This window comes from Dicentrarchus labrax, unplaced genomic scaffold (assembly GCF_905237075.1).
Source record: "Dicentrarchus labrax unplaced genomic scaffold, dlabrax2021, whole genome shotgun sequence".
NCBI classification, from domain to species: Eukaryota; Metazoa; Chordata; class Actinopteri; family Moronidae; genus Dicentrarchus; species Dicentrarchus labrax.
The window spans coordinates 20,745,143-20,768,910 of NW_026136724.1; the positions used below are offsets into that span (position 1 = coordinate 20,745,143).

General features: G+C 37.2%; 1 protein-coding gene across 2 annotated transcripts; it reads right to left on the minus strand.

Annotated features, from left to right (window-relative positions):
• Positions 1-1,635: 1,635 nt before the first annotated feature.
• On the minus strand, positions 1,636-22,273 carry LOC127359203 (myelin regulatory factor-like protein). Of its 2 annotated transcripts, none has more exons than XM_051393067.1 (24): positions 22,019-22,273; positions 18,784-18,920; positions 16,663-16,756; positions 15,310-15,371; positions 14,353-14,773; positions 13,617-13,832; positions 12,678-12,873; positions 12,486-12,562; positions 11,711-11,821; positions 11,546-11,639; positions 11,259-11,459; positions 10,145-10,253; positions 9,936-10,045; positions 8,907-9,052; positions 7,740-7,901; positions 7,559-7,630; positions 6,994-7,040; positions 6,569-6,730; positions 6,400-6,447; positions 5,461-5,545; positions 5,285-5,359; positions 4,984-5,095; positions 3,353-3,424; positions 1,636-2,816 (listed from the first exon to the last, which is right to left on the minus strand). In XM_051393067.1, the coding sequence occupies exons 2-24, from the start codon at positions 18,854-18,856 to the stop codon at positions 2,724-2,726; spliced, it is 2,838 nt and encodes a 945-aa protein (XP_051249027.1). In that variant the 5' UTR covers positions 18,857-18,920; positions 22,019-22,273; the 3' UTR covers positions 1,636-2,723. The 2 variants fall into 2 exon arrangements, with proteins under 2 accessions (XP_051249027.1, XP_051249028.1); XM_051393068.1 differs by lacking the exon at positions 22,019-22,273 and adding an exon at positions 21,923-22,006.
• Positions 22,274-23,768: the final 1,495 nt, after the last annotated feature.

Genomic DNA, 23,768 nt, shown 5'->3' on the forward strand with positions numbered 1-23,768 from the left:
ACCTTCACAGTGTTTGTTTTTGTTTGTTTCAACAGTCCAAACCTCTGAATTATTACAAATACATTCAAATTATTCAAATAATAATCAGTGATTATCAAAATAATATATATATATATTTAAAAACGCTCGTGTACGGTAGTTTAAGAACCAGCTGATTAATGGTTTCAGCCGTTTACAGGGTTTTTCCTGTTAATTATTATTACTTAATAACAAAAATAATAATGTAAAATAGTGTGAAAAGTCTGTTACTGTAAATAACTGTAAAATTGCTGCTTATTTACATAAAAAGACATTTGCAAATCTATCATTTTGTTGCAAATATTTACAGTTTATTTAATAGATTAAACTGTTAAATTCAAGTAGTTTTCGCAAAACAAAAACGTTGAATAAATGTTCTTTTATCAGTGTATAAGCATTGGTAAACATTTTTATCAGTGAAAACAGCAATAATTACTGTAAGTTCACAGATAAGACTCAGATTAAAATAAGAGAGAGCAGTGTTCACCTCTATTTACATGTGAAAATATCTTTAATTAAACATTAAAAAGACCAAAAACGACAATGATAAAAAGATTTTATGTCAAACTAAAGCTAAAAACTGTAATTTAAAATTAGAAAATTACTGTACTTACTTACTTTACTTTATTTTATTTAAGTCTGAAGCGTCCAACAGAGAATTATGACCTCAAAGCTCCATCATGTTAGTTGTTTGACCAGAACTTAAAAAAACTGCTTCAATTCTCAAACTTTACGGCTCCTAAACTGGACGAATATAAGCGTCAATAATCGATTTAAAGGGCCACTGCAGGGGATTTAATGTTTTAGTTCATTACCTACAAATGCTTGAATGTAATATGTTTCCGTTCTTGCTGAATATTTCCCAAAATGGCAAAAATGAATGGAAAATATACATAGTAAATTTATAATAAAACATAACACAGGCCCTTTAAAAAAAGATAAAATAATGTTAATTTAAGGCCATTTTCTATTAATTCATGGTGTAGTGGTGCAGTTTATTCATATATATATATATTTAATGGTATATTCAGTTTTCTGTTGCAGAGAAAGTTTCTTCATTTATGACATTTTTAAGAAACTAAAAGTTAAAAATGGCCACCGTCCTTCCAACAGAGAATTATCTGAGAAATGTTATTTAATGAGAGAAAATAAGAAGTGTTGTTGAATGTAATGGACCTTTATAAGATAAAGCTCTCAGTATCAAACAGGTTAATGACCATTAAGACAGATACTCACAGTGTGGACGTCCATCGCCGGGTGTTTTCTGCTCTCCTGAAACGTTACCGTCCTCCCGGCAGCTGAGACGTTTGTCTCAGACACCTAATTAGTTCGGTGTTTCTGTTTCACCTCCTCCACCTGAATTAGTCATCAGTGTGTGTGTGTGTGTGTGTGTGTGTGTGTGTGTGTGTTGTGTGTGTGTTTACAGCTGAGGGAGTTCAACAACACTGTCTCTTAAAAAGTTACTTTCAAATACACACATTGTAACACGTTATATAATTAAAATACAGTGTTTAATACAGAGGATTTTTAATTAAAAAAAGACTAATTGTGAAGTGTAATAAAATAATTTCATAGTTTAAGGGTCCATGTTGATTTCCTACAATAAGACAGATGCAATTTGATTTAAAAACATTTTTATTTACTTGTTTTTATTTCACATAAAGCAGAGCAGTCAGGATTCAGTCACGTTCAGCTCATAGAAAGGATTCATTTGAACAGTTTCACACTCAGAAATAACTAATAACTTGTTTTTAATAAGTAATTTTAACATTTTAACATCAGTCAGACAAACTTCTCATATTTATTTGTTTAAATAATTACCTTTAAGTTTTGTTGTTTTAAACAACAACAACAACGTTCTGAGATCAAAATTTAATCTTTATTTCTTTTAGAAAGTTCTTAAATTCGCACAATTTTAACCTTTTTCTTGGAATTTTGAAAATAATCCCAAAATTTCTTCCACACAGTTGAGATCAGTGTTTTACAGCAGATAAACGTTATCATAAAAGTCACTTTTCAAACGTATTTATCTTTTAATGAATTGATTCACAACCTTTTTGGTGTTTGAACCTGCAAAAGCCTTGTCTGATATTTACCTTTAAGAGTTTTTACAGGCCTAAAAAACAAAAACAAAACCTCCTGTTTATGGATTCTGTAAGTTATTGTAATGAGAAATGTTCTCAAAATAATGATTTAATGAGTCATTATTTTAAGATACTAAGTCATTATTGTGAGATAATAAATAATTATTTTAAGATACTAAGTCATTATTTTGAGAAAGTTTCTCATTATAATGACTTACAGAATCCTTTTTCCCGTCATATTGGCAGAAATGAACTTCCATACCTTTTGGTGCTTTAAGCAGCAAAGAAACAACTAAACTGCTTTAAAAGATTTCTGTGCATCAATGTTAAAGTAATTTACATGTCTGACTACTGAAAATGAATAATTTTAAGTGCTGGATGTTAAATTGTCGGCTCACTTTCTCACAAAGCGAATAAAAGACAGTAAAAAGAAATTAAATATTGTGTATCTGATCTGACTGAACTTCCACTGGAGAACATTTATAAGATTACGCAGTAAAATCTATCAGCAAAAGTGACTCATATCACAATAAAAATGCATTCGCAGCTTTAAAAAAAATACATAAAAGCAGAAGTCTGCGTCTATTTCTCTGATTGTCGTCTGTTTAATATAATAAGTGTCTACGAGTCTGTGCAGCGTCTGTAGAAGTGGAAGTAGTAGTCAGTGAAGAGCGCCCCCGCGAAGTGATGGTCAGTACTGCAGTTTGCTTGACCCTGAGGAGAGACACATGTTATATTATACACTGTAAAACTAAATCTGTAGGTTTTCAGGGTTTTTCTGTTTATTTTATAGATTTATTTTACAGATTGTTTACTGTATTTTTTAAATAATAATACAATTACAAACATATCCTGTGAATTTAGATGTCTGATGGCAAATAATGTGAAAAAACTGTAAATAATCATTAAATTACTGCTTATTTAAAGTTAATTTCCACATCAAAAGACTATTTACTGTTTATTTAATAGATTCAATTGTTAAATTCAAGTTTAATACTATTAATAGTTTTTAATTATGTAAAATTACTGACATTAACAGTAAAAATATTTTTATTTTTTGTGTAATTTTACATGGATTTGTTTCTTAATTGACAGATGTTGTATAATTATGAAAGTTTACACAACAGAAACACTGAATAAATGTTGTTTTTCAGTTTATAAGTGTTGGTAAACTGTCCAAATACAGTTTATATCAGTGAAAACAGAGATTTATTGTTAATAATTAAATGATAATAATAAATGTTTCTTACAGCCACTGTGGAACGAAAGTGGTACGAGCTGTGATAAAGACGAGACACGTGAAGAGGCCATTCGTGTTCGCCCTGCAGAGACAGACAGACAGACAGACAGACAGACAGACAGACAGACAGACAGACAGACAGACAGACAGACAGAAACAGTCAGTTCCAGGTTTATTCAACAGTTTACAATAAAAACAACGTGTCACTGACTCACAACTTCATCCTCTTTGCCTTCAACTAACAACTATTCTCATAATCAATGAATCTGCAGATTATTGTTTCCATTAATTGTCTATAAAATGTCAGAAAAAACAAAACATAGAAGAGAATTATGCAAAATTAACAAATTTCTACATTTAAGAAGATATAATTGTGGGAATATTTACTTGAAAACTTACTTATATGATACATGGAGCATCAAAGAAGTTCTTTAATTATAGTAATTTTAGTTTTGGCACATTAAATACATTTTAATGCTAATATTTTACTACTTTTCACTGCAGAATGTTTAATATCCGAGTATATCTGCTGTCTTTTGTGTGTCACTGTGATATTCGTGAACTGTGATTAGCATGTTGTCGTCCCGACGCGAGGGGGAAACCCTGCCGCTCATCCATTACTCATCAGTGTTTCCCAACACTTCCTGCATTATTAACTGTGATGGTAGCTGAGTTGGTGGACTGGAACCTCAGTGACCCTAAAACCAAACTCACAATCCATTTTACCTCAATGAGCTCACAGTTCAGGGCGGGAAATTACACAAACAATCTGTTTAAGGGGAGCCGTCAGGTTGCCTTCGATAAGTCTTTTTACTAGACAGGAAATTTTAATTGTTGTTTACTTAAGAAAGTCCATTTTCTGCCAATTTATAATTCAACTTATGCATTATTTTAGAGGGAAATATCGTACTTTGTGTTTCTTTTATATCTTTTCTTAACACCATTTTAAATTGCCTTAATTCCCCGAATCGATTCAATTCCGATTTGATTCGATTTAATATTGATTGGCATATTTCAGTTGCACCAGTTTTACTTGGATGTGAGAGATTCTCCGAGAACTAACGCTGTAAATTGTACAATGTTAACGTGGTGAGTTATTAAAAATGTAAATATTATATAAATAATTGACCCTGCAGCAGGTCAGATGATCCGAGCGACATTGTCAATAAACAGCCTGACTGATGAGGAATTATTGATTTCATTCAATTTTAAATCCTTTTTTTATAATAAATAAGGTTGAAGTCAGGTGGCAAAAGTACTTTACTCGAGTTGAAGTGTAAAAGTACAGGCTGAAATTAAATAAAGGTAAAAAGTACTCTGTGCAAAGCTAACTGGAACTTCAACTTATTACGTCTTTTAAGCCGATTTTGGCGTTTTCGTCTCGTTACGTTTTTTCCCTAAAATGCATTAATACTAAAGTAACCAGCTTGTTTAGAAAATGTAAGGAGTCGAAAGTTCATATATATCTTTGAAAATATAAGAATACATAAAAAAAACGCTGTAAAATGTTGGTTGGTGCGATACAAATAAATTAGCCTAAAACTAACGGCTAACACAATATGAACCAGAATCAGCTTTACATTGTGAACGTTAGAAATAAAGCTGTGATAGCCTAAAAGGTATTAAAAATCTATTATTTACCTGTGTGTTTGAAGGGTATCTGGTTCCAGTGACAGTGTTTATATCCAGCAGAGCAGAGCAGGACGCTGACTCATCAAAACTACACAGGTGAACCACCAGCAGCTCGGTGGAGCTACGAAGAAATACAAATAAATACATCGGAACATTTTTAATTTCCTGTCACGTCTTTAGTTTCTTCTTCTTAATCAGTTGACATAAACTGTTAACTAGCTGACAACCCAGCAGCCTAGAAAACACACTGACACACCAATTCAACACACATTTAAGATAATGTTTTGGTTTTTTTACAATCAGGACTTACTTCATGATTAAAGTGACTCTCATGTTGACTGGAACAAACGGGCTGATGGGAACTCTGTAGGCGAATCTACCTGGTCTGAAGGAAACAAGACGGAGTGACGAGAGGCTGAATCACAACTGTGTTTTTTAACAAGCTTTCATGAGATATGATATAGTAATGATGGTTTCTTTACTGACCCACATTCGTCTCTCAGGCAGTATTTTCTGTCAATCACCTGCTGGTTCTCTTTGATCATGAAAGACTGGATGGTGGTGTTTGTCCCTGATGGAGAGAGAACAATAGAAGATAGATGTAAAATTTGGTCTCCAACTTAATACAACTTCACCCTGAAGCTCTTATTGTGAGTGAAATGTTCAATTCAAGTTAAAGAGTTAAAGCTCTAATCTGTAACACGTCCTCATTAAACAGTGTATAAGCTCTGGCTCTATGTTCTCTATGTAGTTGAGTTCTTCCATTATCCCAAATGTTTCCAACAATGTTCAAACTCAGAGAAATCTGTCATTTTATTCAGGTAACGCTGCGTTTCACCGGTCGCCTGTCGATGGCGTCATATCCCCTTTGTGCCTGCGTCAGCGTTGTGGTTGTCTGCCAGAAGCTGTCATACATTGACTGTTTATCCAGTCTGAAGCCACATTGTTACCATCCACTGTTTAGATCTTGGTGCTTTTTAACTCTAGATTTGAACCGGATGAAGGATTTTAGTCATCGGACGTCTGGATCTTAAGTTATCAGAGAAACAAGCTGAGCTAACGTTAGCAGCAGCTCGGCTCGCAGCCCCTCCGGGACGTCCTTTGTCTGTCCAACAGCGTGGGAGAAGCAGTGATTTTTAAGGTGGAACTGCTTTATTCAGTGTGTTTAGTGGTTTTAATCAGCGGGTCTGTTTGTGTTGGAGAGGAGGAGACCTCTGTGGATCATTGGGCTCCCGGTAGAAACCTCCTGAACCATGAACACTGAAGGAATCCTAACTAACTGCGCTACTTCACCACGTCAAATGAATTATTGTTTCAATGTTCTTGCAGCAAAAATTAGGTATTGCATATTTGATCCTCGCTAGCGGCCTCAACATCCATTCAACCTAATGATCTGTGAAAGCAGATTTAAATGTAGAAACTCACAGTCTCTGGCACTTTTCAGCTGGTGATAAAGTTTTTCTCTTCTTCTTTCTGTAAAGCAAAAACATGACATACTCTTATACTGTGAGTAATGACGGTTAATATCCAACTTGTGTCTTTATGTTTCTTTCCTGTATTTCTGTATCTGTCAGAATGAATCTGCTGTGTTTACCTGTCAGATTAGACTTTTCTGCTGCAGCTGATTCAGTGGAGGTGATGTTGGAGTCGGTGCTGCCCCCTGTTGGTGGAGTGCAGCAGTACACCTGATCACAGTACAGCAGGTCACAGAAGTCCACGTCTGGTGGCCAGGGTCCGGGTACAGTGGTCGGTGTGACTGGTAGAGAGAAGTGACACTTATATGTACATACAAAATTATCTGTTTAAACCTTTTATGTGAAGATCAATATTCATTCAAAAGAAGTCAGTGTATTGTTGATTAATCAGCGGATATCTAATATTACTTTGGACTTTGGATTCTCTGATTCTCTCTAAATATTATTATTCAGATTACATCCTATTGCCTGTAACACACACAGATGAATTTTACATCCTCTGTGTATCTGTGTGAATGTGAACAGTGAGAGGTTTGTAGGTTACCTGTGCTGCTCCAGGTTGTGGTCTGCGGAGGAACCACGCTCCCGTTACTGAGAGAGTAAAAACAACAATCAGCACAAACAACCACAAACAGAACACTGAAGTCGTAGTGTAATGAGATAATTTATTATTATCGGTAAAAATAATAACCCCATAAATGTAGCTAGGAAACTACCAGGGTTTTACCAGGGGGTTGCCAGGCAACTGTCAGTGGTTGGTTGAATGTAACTAGGTAGTTGCTAGGGTGTTGCAAGATGGTTGTTACAGGAAGTGTTACTAGGTGGTTGTTAGGTGACTGTCAGTGGTTACTATGACGTTACTAAATAGCTGCTATGATGTTACTAGGTGGTTGCCAAGTGATGATCGATGGTTACTAGGATGCCACCAGTCAGTTGGTTGTGTGTTACTGAGTGTTGTATGTTACAAAGGGAGTGCAAGAGTTGCTGGTTGGTCCGATGTTAATGGTTGCCAGGGTGATAATGGGGTTTTTGATAGGGGACATTTGGTGGTTGCTAGGTGTCACTCTGTAAATAAACAGTGTTTCGTATTACAATAAAAAGTTGTTTACCTGCTGCCGGGAAATGCATCAAAGTCTCCGTCCTTCAAATTTAGTAGGTACAGAGCAGTGATAGAGATGATGCTACACACACACACACACACACACACACACACACACACAATATTTTAGTTTTTCAAAATGCACATATTATTTCTATTTCACTAAAACAGGAAGTGACATCATGCCTCACCAGAACGCCATGGTGGCCAGCAGGGTGAAGACGCTGGCCTGGAAGACTTTATGCCGCAGACAGTGTCTGTACTTCTGACTCCAGCCTTCCTTCTGAACTTTCCCGGTCTTACAATCGTCAGGACTCGACGACATCGACACGCTGCTGTGTTTTCTAGGTTTCCTGTTGGAGAAAACGCAAGAATTCCAGCTTTTATTCTGAAATTACTGATAAAATTGCAGTTTTTTCCCACCGTTCTGCACCGAAACATAGCTAATCTTATTCGGTCTGTGCCTACATTTCCCACAGTACCTTGTACCGTGACCGCAGTGACCTGTTAGTGACACCTCAACCTTGGTTTTTAGCTGCAGTTAATTCTTTTAAAGCTGCTGCTCTTCATTCACACAGAAGCCTTCAGAGAGTCCTTGAACTGTGATACGCTGATAACACAGTAATCGGCTATTATGCAACACACACACACACACACACACACACACACACACACACACACACACACACACACAAGTACTTTTCCATGGCATTGAACACTGTACAGTATTACCTATTACCTGCACTCACACACAGAAATTATGGATTTATGTGATTTTAAGAGGAACTGAAAACGTTTGTCACAGTCCAAAACTTACTCAACGAATCACTTTTAAAAGTGAAAAACCCACTGGTTTATTTTATATTATTACTAAAAAGTAGAAACAAATGTCTAAAGATTTATAAAGAAAATACAAAAAAGAGGAAATGTTGTCTAGTTTTAACAATATATTTACGGGTGTTGAATGATTATTATTGTAATAATATTATGTCATGTACAATGTTCACATTTTCTAACGAGATATTTGCTATTTATGTTAAGTTTAAAAACAACTTTGCCCAAATTGTTCAGCATCGAAACTGACCGTTCTTTGACATTTACAGACATTTTTAAAATGTTTAAACTCCTAAAGTCGACTACGCTGCAGATCTAAACCCTGCTAATATTATTAATGTAGTTCTTTTCTTATTTTATGCACGTTAACTGTCTGTATTATTAATGTGGTGAATGCTCGTTTGAAGCTTGTTTAAATAACCAGCCATCATTTGCTGAACATGACCACAAACTACAGCTTTTGTCCGCCCTTATGAATCTATAATACCAGATGAATGAATGAACAGATGAAAGGATGAACGTACCCGGTGGAGCGCAGGCTGCCCGTCAGGCTCTTTAGCTTTGCCAGTCGGCGGTTCCAGACCTCCAGCTCTATGATTCGGGTCTCCAGGTTGTCGGTGAGCTTCGACAGCTGCTGCACCGCCCCGACGTTCTCCATGAAGATCTGCTCCTGGGGGAGAAAGAGGAAGACGAAGACGAAGACGAGGGAGTCAGAGAAAGTACACAAAAACTTTATTTCTGTTTCCTGTGAGATTTCGTGCTACTGGAACAGAGATAAAACATATTTAACATCATATACCTTTACCAGGTTTGGAAGGATGCTCGTGGCTACTCATGGGAAATGTAGTAAATAAAGTTGTATCTTTGTTAAAGTCGTGTGTGCGCCAATGTAGTCGATGCACTTTTATTTTACAGTGTGGAAGGGAAGCACCAAAATGTTTTGATGAAAAAGCATTCAGTAGAAAATACATTAAGAACTGGAGCTGAAATAATTAGTTTATTAGTATATTATTAGTATAATAATTAGTCACTTTAACCACTGGTTTGATAATTAGTGTAATTGTTTAAGTAAAAAATGAAAAACGTCTTCTGCTTCCAGCTTCTGAATGTGAAGGTTTGCTCTGTTTCTCTGTCTCATTTCAGCGTACATTAAAAATCTTGTGTGGATGTTGGACTATGTTACTTATTTCTGACCTATAATAGACTAGAAAGAATAAATAGCTTATATAATATAGCTTTATAAAGCTAACCAACGTTTGGTTAAGTAGTGGAATGACCGCAGTTTTTATGGCATTATAATGTTGATAAGCGTGCTTTAGTATGGAGGCTTTAAAGGGTCACAAACAATCAAATATATCAATATTTGAACATATCTGAACTAAAAAGACATTATTGTGTCTATACATTGTGGCGTTGTTTATACCACTGCTCCCGATCTGTAATAACCTTTGAAATTTGTAAAACCTTCAAGTAATTTCAGCTGTTTGTTGAAGCCAAATCTTAAATGTCACATACTGTCCAATAAAGATAAACACAACAAGAAGAAAGATTACCTTGTCCACCATGAGGAAGTTATGAATCTTCTCTCCGTCGGAGCAGCTGACGTCTCCGACCTCCTTCACCGCCGACGGCAGCAGCTCCTTCACCTCCTGAGCTATTATACCTGAAATATCATTTTATATAATAATGCTATAATGTTCACCTGGTATACAGTGAATAAATGACAGTATTATAATAACACTGTAATAATGTGGCCTGTTACCTGTCTGGTGGGTGTGGTCTATTCCCATAGTGGACGCAAACTCTGGTTTATAATCAAACTCAACTATTCTCATCTGAGTGATCCTCTTCAACTGCTGCTCAGAATCAACCTGACAAACAAAAAGATTAGAAAGTGTCAGAATAAAGTGCAGAAATAAACAGAAACTTTAGAGTTAGAAACATTACAAAACTGTTAATTAAAGAAGTATTTAAGTTTTGATTCTTGATACTCAAAGCTACATTGTAAAAAACAGTTTTACAGTGTTTTTAAATACATGGAAATATTAATACAATTCCAAAAATAGACTGTGATGTAAATATTAATGTAAAATAACGTGAAAAATCTGTAACTGTTAATAATCATTAAGTTCTGCTTATTTAAAGAAAATTACCTTTAATTCGCAGAAAAAGATTTAAATACATTTGCATTACATTAGATATTTACTGTTTATTTAGGAAGGTTACACTGTTAATACTGTTAATACATTTCTAAAATTATGTAAAATTTGTTTGTTTTACATGGATTTGATTGTTAATTGACTGATATCTATTTTAATCGTAATTTAATTAAAATTTTAATTGTATAATTATGGAAGTTTTCACAATAAAATTGTTGAATAAATGTTTTTTATCAGTGTATAAGCATGAATAAAAACAACTATCACTGAAAACAGCAACAATTACTGTATTCAGAGGACTTCAAGGTTATTTTATTGTCATCTACAATGCAAGGTTGTAAAATTAAATTTAGATATGGTTCCCTTTATGCTACTTAGATATATAATAAAATAAAAAATTGTAAATGATTCATAAAAATAAAAACAAAATAACTAGTTTGTATGACGAATTGAGTGAGCTTGATACATTCAAATATGTTTTTACACAAATAAATAAATGTGTAACGTTTGCCAAATTAACAAGGAGGCCGAAATAATTAAGAATTACATATAAAAAAAAGTGTTTCACAAAGTTTATAAAGTTTGTCCTCAAAATTAGCTGATTTTTTAAGGGAGTCTGGGAATATTGTGTTTGCCAAACATCTGCTGATTATCATTGCAGGTAAGGAAGCCCAAACACATCATTTGCATTCATGGCGTCGCTCTCATATCTCATACCTCCTGTATGTTTTGCTTGGCGCGGTAGTCGGATGGCTGCATGACGGCGCCCATCACTTTGGCGTTGCCACAGACAACTAACGCCTCGTCGGGGGAGTCGGTGTTGATGCCCACTCGGCCTTGACAGACCACAGCGTCCTGCACCGCCCCACGCTGCCACAGTGCGTCCCCTTCCGTCTCAAACTGACCGGGGTTGGAAGCCTGCAGAGGGGTAAAGGCTGCAGCATTAATGGCAGAGATTTTGAGCGTCTGCGCTTCAATTGATGGTTAAAAGTCGGCGTTGTTACCCTGACGATGATTCTCTCCGAAACCAGAGCCGTGATAAGAAAAGTCTCCTCTCCTGCCACTGCAGCGTACAGACCAACCACCATCTGAAAGTATCTACAAACACACACACAGTTAGCATGTAGCTCTGTTCATTCATCCATTCATTCACATACTCACTCACACACCTCTGGTCGGGGTTGGGTTTGCCTTTTTTCCTCATGTTGTTGGACGTCGTCTCGCTGAAGTGCAGTCGGCCGAGAGTTACCTTGGTGATTTTGCCGCTGGGCAGAGCCACCCTGAAGGTAATGAAGATAATTAATTGATTTTTAACATTTACATTTTTGTGTTTGTACAAATTATTTTTGTGTGTCACTTTTTTCTGCCCCCTTGTGGTCAAAAATAGCATTCACAAACTTTCACTAACGATTATCCAGTCATACAATCGTAACTAAGCACAGGCTGTTTTGTTTCCGTGTTTTCTACTTGAATTATGATGATGAGGATTTTATGGACATGCAGCTACAGCCTCACCCCGAAATTCCACCGGGTATGACTTTATAACATCAATTAAAGCGTCTTCTAATCTCACAAGAGCGTCTTCAGAGGGCGTTGTCTGCTATAAATTGTATATTTTGTCTTTAAAAAGGAAATAAAACAGTGTCTTCTGTGTTTCTAACCTGCCTCTGACCGATCGACTTTTGATCTGGTGCCACATTGTTAATGTGGCACCAGATCAAGCAGATTCCAGTGCGATCCGCTTTGTGCTGCTTGACATAAGCGGGTCACCCTGGAACTGCTTATAAATACACTTTGGGTAATTATTCCCAAATCCTGCAGGGAACAGCATACAGACGCTTTGCCAACCCTTGTGGCAGTGCGGATCCAGGACCGTCTCCCACAGAGTGGATTGGATCAGAAAAGGTGTTAAACAAAGGTATGTTTGGTGCATCTGTTATGTACCTGACTGGGTTAAAGGGCTTCTTGCTGCGGTCGGGCTGAGACTGCTCAATGGTCACCTGGTGGCTTGGAGATTCCAGCTGTGAGATGATAAAAACATCATCAATCAAGATATTAATGCTGCATCTTTACCTACCAGTCAGTCACTGATAGATCGATAGAGTCTGTTTACTGACAGTAGAGTTTGGATCTCACCTTGACCCCGAACACTTTTATCAGGAAGTGGTCGACCAACTGCGGCCCGCTGGGCGTTTTGACGTACTGCGGCTCTGCAGCTACGCCGATGTGAATGGTGACCTGGAAGTGATTCTTCTTCTGGCAGACAAAGGCCTCGTCAGCTGTGGAGTAGATGAAGCCTTTATCTGTGTCGACGTGGTAGGCAGGAGGAGACCTGGAAACAGAGAAGGAAAGCAGTTCCTGTTTATATATAATATGAGTTCTTCCATTATCCCAAATATTTCCAACAATGTTCAAACTCAGAGAAATCTGTCATTTTATTCAGGTAACGCTGCGTTTCACCGGTCGCCTGTCGATGGCGTCATATCCCCTTTGTGCCTGCGTCAGCATTGTGGTTGTCTGCCATAAGCTGTCATACATTGACTGTTAATCCAGTCTGAAGCCACATTGTTACCATCCACTGTTTAGATCTTGGTGCTTTTTAACTCTAGATTTGAACCGGATGAAGGATTTTAGTCATCGGACGTCTGGATCTTAAGTTATCAGAGAAACAAGCTGAGCTAACGTTAGCAGCAGCTCGGCTCGCAGCCCCTCCGGGACGTCCTTTGTCTGTCCAACAGCGTGGGAGAAGCAGTGATTGTTAAGGTGGAACTGCTTTATTCAGTGTGTTTAGTGGTTTTAATCAGCGGGTCTGTTTGTGTTGGAGAGGAGGAGACCTCTGTGGATAACTGGGCTCCCGGTAGAAACCTCCTGAACCATGAACACTGAAGGAATCTTAACCGGGAGAAGCTGACTGCAATGACGGCAATGGTGGTGAAGACAACAACTCCCATGATCCCACGCTGCTTCATCAAACTTAAAGCTGACTGAACTTTCAGGTGCTTGATGTACATGCACAGTTGGTACAACAACTACTGGCGTGTTGAATTAAACTGATTCAGCTGATTCTGTACTCACAGTGTCTGGTAGCTGCTATTGTACAAAGCGCTCCAATGTTCCAGCCTGTACTGATCCCAAGTCAGCAGCTGGTAGGATCCCAAACTCAGTCCACCACCACCCACGCCGTTCCCTCCACTGCCTCCTCGAGTCCCGTCAGCCTCACTGCAGGACGCTTCGACTCCCACCGATGGTTCCTCAGACTCAGATCTCCTCCTCTTTTTACTCTCTGGGGAGCTGAAGAAGGACGAGAAAGACTCAGACGGGCATATACACGTTTATTATTTCCTGCCTGTTATCACAAGTTGTGGTAGTAGATTAGGTGATATGAGTTGTGATTAGTGTGGAAAGTTTTTCGGGGTCTGTAATAAACAAAGCTGTTTTTGTGCAGAACTACAGTCCTCCATTATAAAACTGTTTTGTCACCTTTTACCTTTATCAAAAATATTTGCATATTGCATTTGGCCATAATGCGATTTCCATAATATTTTGATTAATTGTGCAGCTTTAGTTTGGAAGTCAGAAACAGAAGCCGCAGTGTGAGTTGAGTGTAAAAGTCACAAAACAGGAAATGCTGAATTAAAGCTGTTTGATAAATTGATTAAATCGAAAATATGTTTTAAAACGATGCAAAAAACATCTGAATCGTAAAATTGCGATCGGAACTACAAATGTTATAATGCGATATGTAATGTAATATACAGCTGCTAAGGACCCAAAGTTACATAATAGATTATCAGCCCGAGCTGATGCTTACTAGCTGTGTAGTGTGGAGGTGGGGCCCATCAGGCCCCCCGTGGCTATATCTGGGACCAGGCCGGGAGCAGTGCAGGGTGTGGCGTAGCTGTTTGTGAGGGTCGGTGGCGGTTGTTGTGGTGGGGAAGGAGGTGTTGGAGGGGTGTAAACCTGCGGGCAGTTGTCTGGACTCAGGTAGTGTGTGTGTTCAGGTGTGTGCTGGTGCAGGTGGGCAGGTGGAGCAGGTGAGGCCCCAGACTTGACGTAGGTGTTAGTGAGGCCCAGACTGCGGAGCTGATCGTGGGTCAGCAGCTCATCTTGGGCGGGGGCGGGGCCTCGATCCTTAAAGCGACAGGACGAAGAGGTGAGAGTCCGTTGTGTTGGATAAAACGCTTCCTGGTTGGTCTGCTGGTTGGGCCAATAGGAAGGCTCGTAATGGAAGTCTACCAATCAGAGAATCAAAGCATATTAGAGGACAGTTTCACCCTTTTAGTGAATTTAAATCAAAACACACTCAACCAGAGACTCAGACTGTTTCCTGTTGGAGCTCAGTCACAGCAGCATTTATAGCAAAATTATTGACAGAAATCAATTTTAAAAAAGTAAATTTTTGTGAAGCTTTAATGTATAACTAAACTTTATTAGACTAAACTTTGATATGTGAATTTAAACTGCTGACAAAACCATGTTGACCTTCGAGTCCAAAAAGTTGGAAGCTAACACATTAGCTCCGTTGCACCATTTAATCTGGAAACTTTAGACTTTTAGGCAAACAACTTAAGTATGTATGTGAAAATTAGCTTCTAAATACTATAAATACTGTAAATACTATCAGTAATAATACAATACTATTTTTGTAGTCAAGGAGTATAGCAGTTACTGACCCAGGATGACAGTTACATCAATTGAGTCCAATTACAAACCAACATCCAAATAATTACATAGCAGTCATATTTAATGAAAGCTCTGTGAACATTACCTGGTAACTGTGCAGGTGAACAAGCCTCCGAGCTCGAGTCAGGAGGAGACTCAGGGAGCATGCTGGGAAAAAACAAACAAATAAATAAATACGTGAAACATAGAGACACTGTTGTGGAATATGTATTTACTCCATTTATTTGATTTATTATTATTTTTTATGTCTCCCAATAATTTATGTTGTATGACAACCTATGTGAAATAATCCGATGCCATGGAAAGCTTTATTTTTTATTTTAATAACTGTTGTTTGATATTGTTTTGAATGGGATCGCCTGGTTATGCAAAGAGCTTTCTGCATTCTGTATTTACAACCTTCACTCAGCTGATAACCAACTAGGTCAATGCTGTTTGTGTGTGTGTTATATAACAGTAGGTTTCCGCTGTTAGCACAACTCTTACTACCTCTTCCCACTAGTTTATTTACGTAAATCACATAGATTTTACATTTTATTACACACACTCCCTCATTAATGCAGCACAGTACTGTGTTGCTGTACCTGTACTTTACTTGAATATTTACATTTTCTACTTATTTTTACTTGTACTCCACTACTGCATTCTTCGGAAGCAAATATTGTACTTTTTAAAAGGTGCAGCAGATATCCAAATGCCACGTACTATCTCAGTCTGTGTTCAGGATGCTGTGATCGATTAACGTCTAAGGGGTCGGTTGCACAAAACACCTGAGGTTAAGGTTTATTTAAAGTTTGAGTTGCACAAAACAACCTTATATCTTCTTCTTAAGGTTTTACTTAACATGTTCACTCGAGTATTTAACAACAAACAAACAATCTCAGAGGAAACAGTTTTACTGCTGTAAAATCTCTTTCAGTGCCGTAGAGTCTTAATATCTTTACTAAGGAAATATTTTAAGGGATTCTGTGCAACACCCTCCAGTATGTGGCCCCTGGAGTACAAGAACTGAACACAATAAAATGTTATTTTTCAGTGCAGAGAGAAATTCCATGGAAATGGTCCATATGAAAGGGTAATTTGGAAATTGGTCTATGGATAAGTAGGGAGGGATCCAGACCAGAAAGCAAACAAGGCTCAAAACCTTGTTTGTATTACATCAAGAGGGCTGGAAGTCACTCTCTTATGTGATACTGGATAAAATGAGCTGAAGGACATCAGAGTAAGAGGCATTGTGGGTATTAGAGGCTCTAATTGACTCCATTTTATCATTAAAACAAGATAATAATAAAAAAATTCACAATCAGAATCACTTTCAGCCGAGGAAGGGCTGATCCTAAATGAATAATAAATCAGACTGATCAATAATCGATCACAGAAGAATCATGTAATACTGGGATTATGTGTGTGTGTGTGTGTGTGTGTGTATCAATCTTACAAACTGTTGGGGTCCATGTCATTGCTGAGGTACTGCTCCAGGATGCTCGTATCCACAGCGACAGAACTGTCCAACACGCCACTCACATCCTGACCTGCACACACACACACACACACACACACACACACACACACAACACACACAACACACACGCGGGAATCAATTGTTCTTGACTGTAAATACCAGAGGAAGATAAGGAAATAGATAACCTACTGTATGTATGTAGATTAGTTTTTAGTCCAAGAATCAGGGTGAAAGTTTGTATGACTTGTGTCATTTAAAAAAGTGAATTCTTATAAAGTAGATAATATTTATATTTATTTATATATGTGCATATAGAGGAGAATAAAGTTTATTATGAATGAATACCACTGAGGAAATTTGTAAGTATGTTTCTAGCTTGACAGTGGTCACCATGAGATGTGACATCTGAGAAAAAGTAAAAGGTAAAAAAGAGCATAGTCCGTTACAACTCATAGAAAACATGTCAACAATAAGTCAACATCCAATCAGAGAGCTTCAGACTCTACTGCCGTGTGGTTAATGGAAGGATTAAGACGTTTCAGCTTTGTAGTAACTAGTTGGATAAATTCAGCATGAATTAATTTACTCCTGGAACCTTGTTAAGGACAAACTTAACTGCCCCTATACCTCTGGAACCATTTCCCCAAGGACCACTAGCACTACCCTAAGTACTCCTTGAATGTATCAACCTCTATGTCCCGTGGAACCACTTTAATGAAAACTTGAATCTCTGTAAGAATCCCTCGCCCCCTAAAGACCAGTAAAACCTGCTCTAGGATTTGTGGAACCTCAGTAAGGAACTTTTTCAAGGACCAGTGGAAACTCCTTCTCAAAGACCACAAGATCTGCCATAAGGACTTTGGATTTGTGGTACCTCCTCAATGAGAATCACTTCAAGAATAATCAGAATCTTCTTAAGAACCCCAACCTCTTAAGGACCAGTAAAACCTCTTCTGGGATACCTGGAATCTCAGAAAGGACTGCTTCAACTTCTACAAGACCAGTGGAACCACCCTCTCCAGTACTACTACCACTACCATAAGGACCTTTCTCAAGGGCCTCTGGAATGTCCTCTTCAAGGACCACTAGAATCACAAACCTCCCCAAGGAGGACCACTTGAACCTTCTCAATGACCCCTGGAACCCCTTCTTCAACAACCACAGATCTTTCTCAAGGATGGTACCTCCTCAGTTACCATGATAATCACTTTGAGGATGACCTGCCCTTTCTTAAGAAGCCCTGAAACTGTCTAAAGACCACCATTAATCACCTATCATGGAGCCTTCTTGAAGACCCCATAAACCTGTTAAAGGACCACTGGAACCCACTCAGAGATAGACTAGAATATCTCAAAGACAACTCATGGACCACTGGATTGTACTCTTCAAGCATCAATATATTAGCCTCCCTCCCCCAAGGTCGATAAGAACTACCTCCTCAAGGGTCAATCAATATATCTTCCTCTACAGTCCATGGAACCACTTCAAGAACAACTGGAATCTAGCAGAAGATCTTGCAGAAGATCTTCTAGGATTCCCTGAAGCATTTGCAAGGACCACCTGAACCTCTTCAAGGACTACTGGAACCTCTCTCCCAGGACCACTGGAACTACCTTAAGGATCTGTTTAACTTTCTGGGGACCCCTGGAATGTCATCTTCAAGGACCACTAGAATTACATGAACCTACTCAAGTAGGACCACTTGAACCTTCAATTAGAAGCTACTGATGGACCTCTAGACTATCCTCTTTAGGAACCAATAGAACCTTCCCAAGAAGCCCCCACCCTAAAGTACTACCTGTACCTAAACTACCTGTACTTGAAGAACCATTTTAACCTCCTCAAAGACTATTGAAACCACTTCAAGAACCAATTGAACCTCCTGAAAGCCACATTTAGTGACTATTCGACCATCCTCAGGAACCAAAGAACTTCTTCAAGGATGGCTAGAACTTTGTTTACCTTCTGTAGGACTACTGTAAACTTAAAATACAACCAGACAAGACAAGACAACTACGTTCTTTGTGATCAGGTCCTTCTGTCAGAGAATATACATTATTCTTCTCTCAGATTTTAAAATAAAGTAAACAAGCTTACCACTGAAGAACTGCTGCAGCGCCTCGTTCTCTCCCAGTACCTGGAGTGGCAGCCGGCCTGCTCCAGGCTCCATGATGCCCAGCAGGGGTCGTTGCAGCCGGGGACTGAGGCGGGTCTAGGAGGGCCCCGGCTGGACACTGAATAATAATTATAAAGAACTTTTTAGAGTTTACTTTCTAGAATATAAATATTCTCTTTTACTCAAGTACAATACTTAAGTACAATGTTGAGGTATTTGAACTGCAGATACCTTATTCCCATTAATCATCTCATGACCCCTCAGATTGTCGCCCTATAGAGGGGCTCAATCTCTAGGTTGGTTAAACTTCACCATAGAAGGTAATTAAAACTAGCTTCACTGACTTTTACTTGTAATGGAGTATTTATACATTGTGATATTGGTACTTTTACTTAAAGATCTGAGTGCTTCTTCCATCACTGCCTGCAGCTGCATGTTGAGATTGTAGGTGTAATGGAGGGAGAAGCAGACAGGTTTATGGTCAATTAAAATCTGATACTGATGCAGAGTTCGAGGTTAAAACCTTTTGATGACATGATACAGATCAAAGCTATAACCAATAACCTCTTAGATAGAAAATGAAGACAATGTTTAATTGGTGCCCTTTCTCTTAATTCCAGTTCCAGTTGGTGAGTGCAACCGTCTTTTAATAAAAAAATATTTTGGCAGGTGAACAGAAATGTAAAATCTGTAAAACATAAAATTCAACAAATATAGAGAATAAAGTTTCCAAGATTGATATTTACATGAGTTTAAATTACATTTTCTTACACTTTTTAAATAAGATTTCAACAGTTTTTTAAGGAAATTCTTCTAGAAATTAACTATCAACATGTAAACATTTTGTTTTGGGTTGAGCATACATTTGGAATATCATCACCTTAGATGATGTAATTTGATGTTGCAGCTTTAAAAACATGTAATTCAACATTTTTCCATCATGTAGTTTCAGTTAAAATCAGTTAAAGAACAGTTGAAGAAAATATGTTGCGATATTCTTTACTTCTTAATTTTTTTTTTGCAGAAAAATAGGTTTTCTGTAACTTTAAAGCTAATTAATGGGAAATTTAAGGGTGAAATTCAAGTGAATAAAACGTTAACTTTTGCTCATTATGATCATTTAATCAATTTTTGTACTAAGAGAGAAACACTTCCTCGTTTGGGGCGCCAATTCAAACTGTGTACATCTGAATTTTGGGGTATTTTCTGCTACTTTATACCAATTCTCCACATTTTAGTACGTTTTTTTAGTCTAAGTCTAAGTCTTTTAGAGGCAAATATTGTACTTTTTAACTGCACTTTATATTTATTTGAAATATAATTAACAAATCAATTATGATGTAATATTGTAGCTTATGATACAAGTGATATTTTGAATGCAGGACTTTTACTTTTAGCACAGTTTTTCTACGGTTTGGTTTTGATATTTTTACTTAGGTGAAAGAGTCCCGCAGCAGAATTTAATTTAATTAAGATGAATCATTTTAAGATGTTTTATTACTGTATTTCCATTAGAGAACATTAATTACAGGTTGAGACTCACACAGCAACATTGTCTTATATTTTCTATTAAGATAAATAAGAGAAGTCAACTCCGGATGCACCAAATGTTCTTAACCCATTTGATCTTAAATCTGTGGCATGTGGCTGATTGTTTATTAGCATAACTAAAACCTCCTAAACACCATATAAGGGAAGGTGTTAAATATATTTATACAGACTATAAGTAATAAGAAAGTAAGTATAAGATATCTATAAGATAATGATATCATCCAAGGTTCTTTATAGATTAAATAGGGATCAATGGAGCAACAGTTATTCTTTAGCCCTCAAATGTAATAATTCAATCACTATAATTAGTCTAAAACATATAATTTAATCTGATTATGTGAAATTCATGACTTTTTTAAATTTAAAACTTATGTTTCTTTGCGTTGGACAAACAATTTGTGGACTGTGCGAACTGGATGTTTCGTTCTTATCTTGGTAAAAATATTCTCTGACACTAAGAAAAGAGCGAAAACAAGAAAACTTTGGTGAATCCCAGATATCAATAAGAACAAATCGTGGATACGAACACAAATAAACAATAAATAAACAACTGTTTATTTGTCCACACAATCTGCATGTAATTCATGTAGATTTTCTTGTTCACTGTAAAAAACAAGTTAATTAAGCTTGAAAAATATTAGATTTTAACTTTTTAAGTAACTTTTAACTCAATTTTGTAAGTTAAAAAAACATTCTTTATCAAATAGCCTTAATCATTTTAGTTAAAATAACTTATCACTTTACAGTGTTCAGTGTTTAATTTAGTTAACTCTAATACAACGGCATACTGTTACAGGTACTTTCCACCTCTGACTCTCTTCAGCTGCACATTAAAAAGGAAAATAAACATGTTTTTTGACCCCTCGGAATAAATTTTACTATTAAATTGTTCAATAATCAAGACTTACTGCCTAAATAAAGAAAAGTGTCTAAACTTAGACACGTTTCCTGATTTAGATTAAGAAATATTTAACACTTTGATACTTGAAGCTACACATTTTATTTGATATTCATAAAGTTTTGACAGAAGACTTTCAGACCTCCATGTTGGGTAATAAAAGGATTCAAGGTTATTTTATTGTCATTTACAACACACGGTTGTAGAATAACATTTAGATATCACTCCTTTTATGCTACTTTTACAAAAAGTGTTGAGGGGTTGTGCACAGTTTGGACTGCGGCCTCGTGTGTAACTGAAACTGTGGCTGTTGCTTTATTAAACATGTTATTATCGTCTAAAATTTCTTCTGAAATGTGAATTTAACAAAAAAAAAAGTAGTATCATCCACCACAGACAACATGTTGAACTCTTAATATTAATAATTACGATATTTTATGGTAATAATTGGAGTTATTTTTGTTAACATTTAAGATTCTGAGTAGTTTTTTTAAATCATTTTTCAACCGTGAATCACATTTTTTAAAGTCTTATTTTGAAAAACCAAAGTTAACACATGTTAAATGGACAAATATTTATACATTTTGATAACATTTTGCTGTTCTCGTCCAGGATTTCTGATGTCTTTCTTCATAATTCACCTAAAACCTCAACATATATGATAAATTAACCTCTTTCTGTAGCTCACAGTTCCTCCTGTTCGAACAGACACAGCAGCTCAGATCTGCTCGACAACAACAGCCGCAGACATATTCGTTCAAACACACCTGTGTCGTCTCTCAAAGATGGCCGCCAGCCGATCGGCGGTGATCTCTGAGTTTATCCGCCCTGCTCGTCTTCAGGTATAATCCATCTGTGATTCAGATATTACACACCGAGTTCCTCCAAATCTGTCAGATTTCAGTCTTCTGCGGTTTCAGTGAAGAGAAATATTTCCTGTTTTAGACTCTGATTCTTCTTCTTCTTCTTGTTGGCGTCTGTGGATCGTCTCTGTCTGCCAGCTGAACTTTGAGCTTTGAACAGGAAACGGTAAAAAGACATTCACACACCTGACGCAGGCGTGTATCACTGTGTGTGTGTGTGTGTGTGTGTGTGTGTGTGTGTGTGTGTGTGAGAAATGAAGCCATAAACCATCTTATCTGAAGCTGTTTGTATTGCTATTCTTGTGAGGACCCTCACTGACGTCCCCAAACATTTAACCTTAAAGATATGATAAACATTAGAGCTATATTATATATTTTGTTGAGGTTTTACATTTTCCCAAATGTCCCTTTATTTATGTCAAAGGTCCAGTGTGTCCCCACAATTCATGTGAGTCCCCACAACACTGTAGGATGTCAGGTTGAGGTTGCAGCAGTGTTAAAGGACAATTCCGGTGCAAAATGAACCCGGGGTTAATAACACATGTGTACCGAGTTGGTCCGTTCTCTGGGATATGTTTTCATGCTAATCGACCGTGACCGGTTTTAGCACAAACCGCTAATTAGCTTATAACGCTAGCCAACGGGGCACAGAGTAACGTGAAAGGAAATCGCTTTTTATACCACTAACAAGGCTCAAAATAGCACCACACTGTCATGTCCAGGAAACTTTGTTAAGTTTATTTATTCTGTTTTGTCACGTGTCTATGTTGTCTTGTAATTTCCTGTTTTATTTTGGTTCTACTTCCTGTCTGTCTCTTGTCACCAGCTTTACTTTCTCCCTTTGTCTCTTTTCCCGCTCCTGGGATTACCTGTCTCCGCCCTGATTGTTTCCACCTGTGCCCTTACCCTGTGTGTGTATATATAGTCCGTGTCTCCCTTTGTCCTGTGCCAGTTCGTCTTGTCCCATGTACCAGAGAACCAGCGCTTTATTGAGCCATGTCCAATTGTCAGGTCTTGTTGTTTTGTTTGCTCATGATCTTCTGTTTGTTTTCTAAGTCATAGCATGAGAAGAAGAGTCCAGAACAATAAAACATTGAATTTGTTAAGTAAGAAAATTAAGTCTGTATGATTGGTAAAAAAGATTAAAAAAGAGAATTGTATAAAAGGTTGCTCAAACTCCATCCAAATCATTCGTTTTACACAAACTTCCTGCAGTTACTGAGTTCACTGTTTGGATTCATTGAACAGTTTTTAATATAATATGAAATATCCATAAAATATGTCACTGAGTCAGTTTACTGAATGATAGAAAAGTAATTGTTTCTCTTTGTCTCTCCTCCTTCAGCTCACAGGTCTGATTTATCCTCCTTCCTCTCTTGTCCAGGTGGATGAAAGGTTTATTCTGTACATTTGATTTCTTCTGCTGCAGTGTGTTTGTGTAAAACATCATCTTATGGCTCTAAAACTAAACCTCATGAAGGTAAAAGTACTAAACACACTCACATAAGCTGTAGGATCTCTGCTGTAGTCATGACTCAGTCAGTCTCTCATCCATCCAGCAGGGGGCGCTGAAGACAGTCACTGGAAAATAAATGAGACCAGGAGATTTACACAAGCTCTCCAATTCTGCCAAGTCAGTCATCATTTAGGGTGT

Excerpts from the sequence above, each read along its gene's own strand:
- LOC127359203 (XM_051393067.1), bottom strand. The coding sequence starts at position 18,856 with ATGGAGCCTGGAGCAGGCCGGCTGCCACTCCAGGTACTGGGAGAGAAC. Across the intron at positions 11,822-12,485 it reads AAGCCCTTTAACCCAGTCAG|GGTGGCTCTGCCCAGCGGCA; the intron begins GTACATAACAGA and ends CATTACCTTCAG. Across the intron at positions 7,631-7,739 it reads CTGGCCACCATGGCGTTCTG|CATCATCTCTATCACTGCTC; the intron begins GTGAGGCATGAT and ends GTGTGTGTGTAG.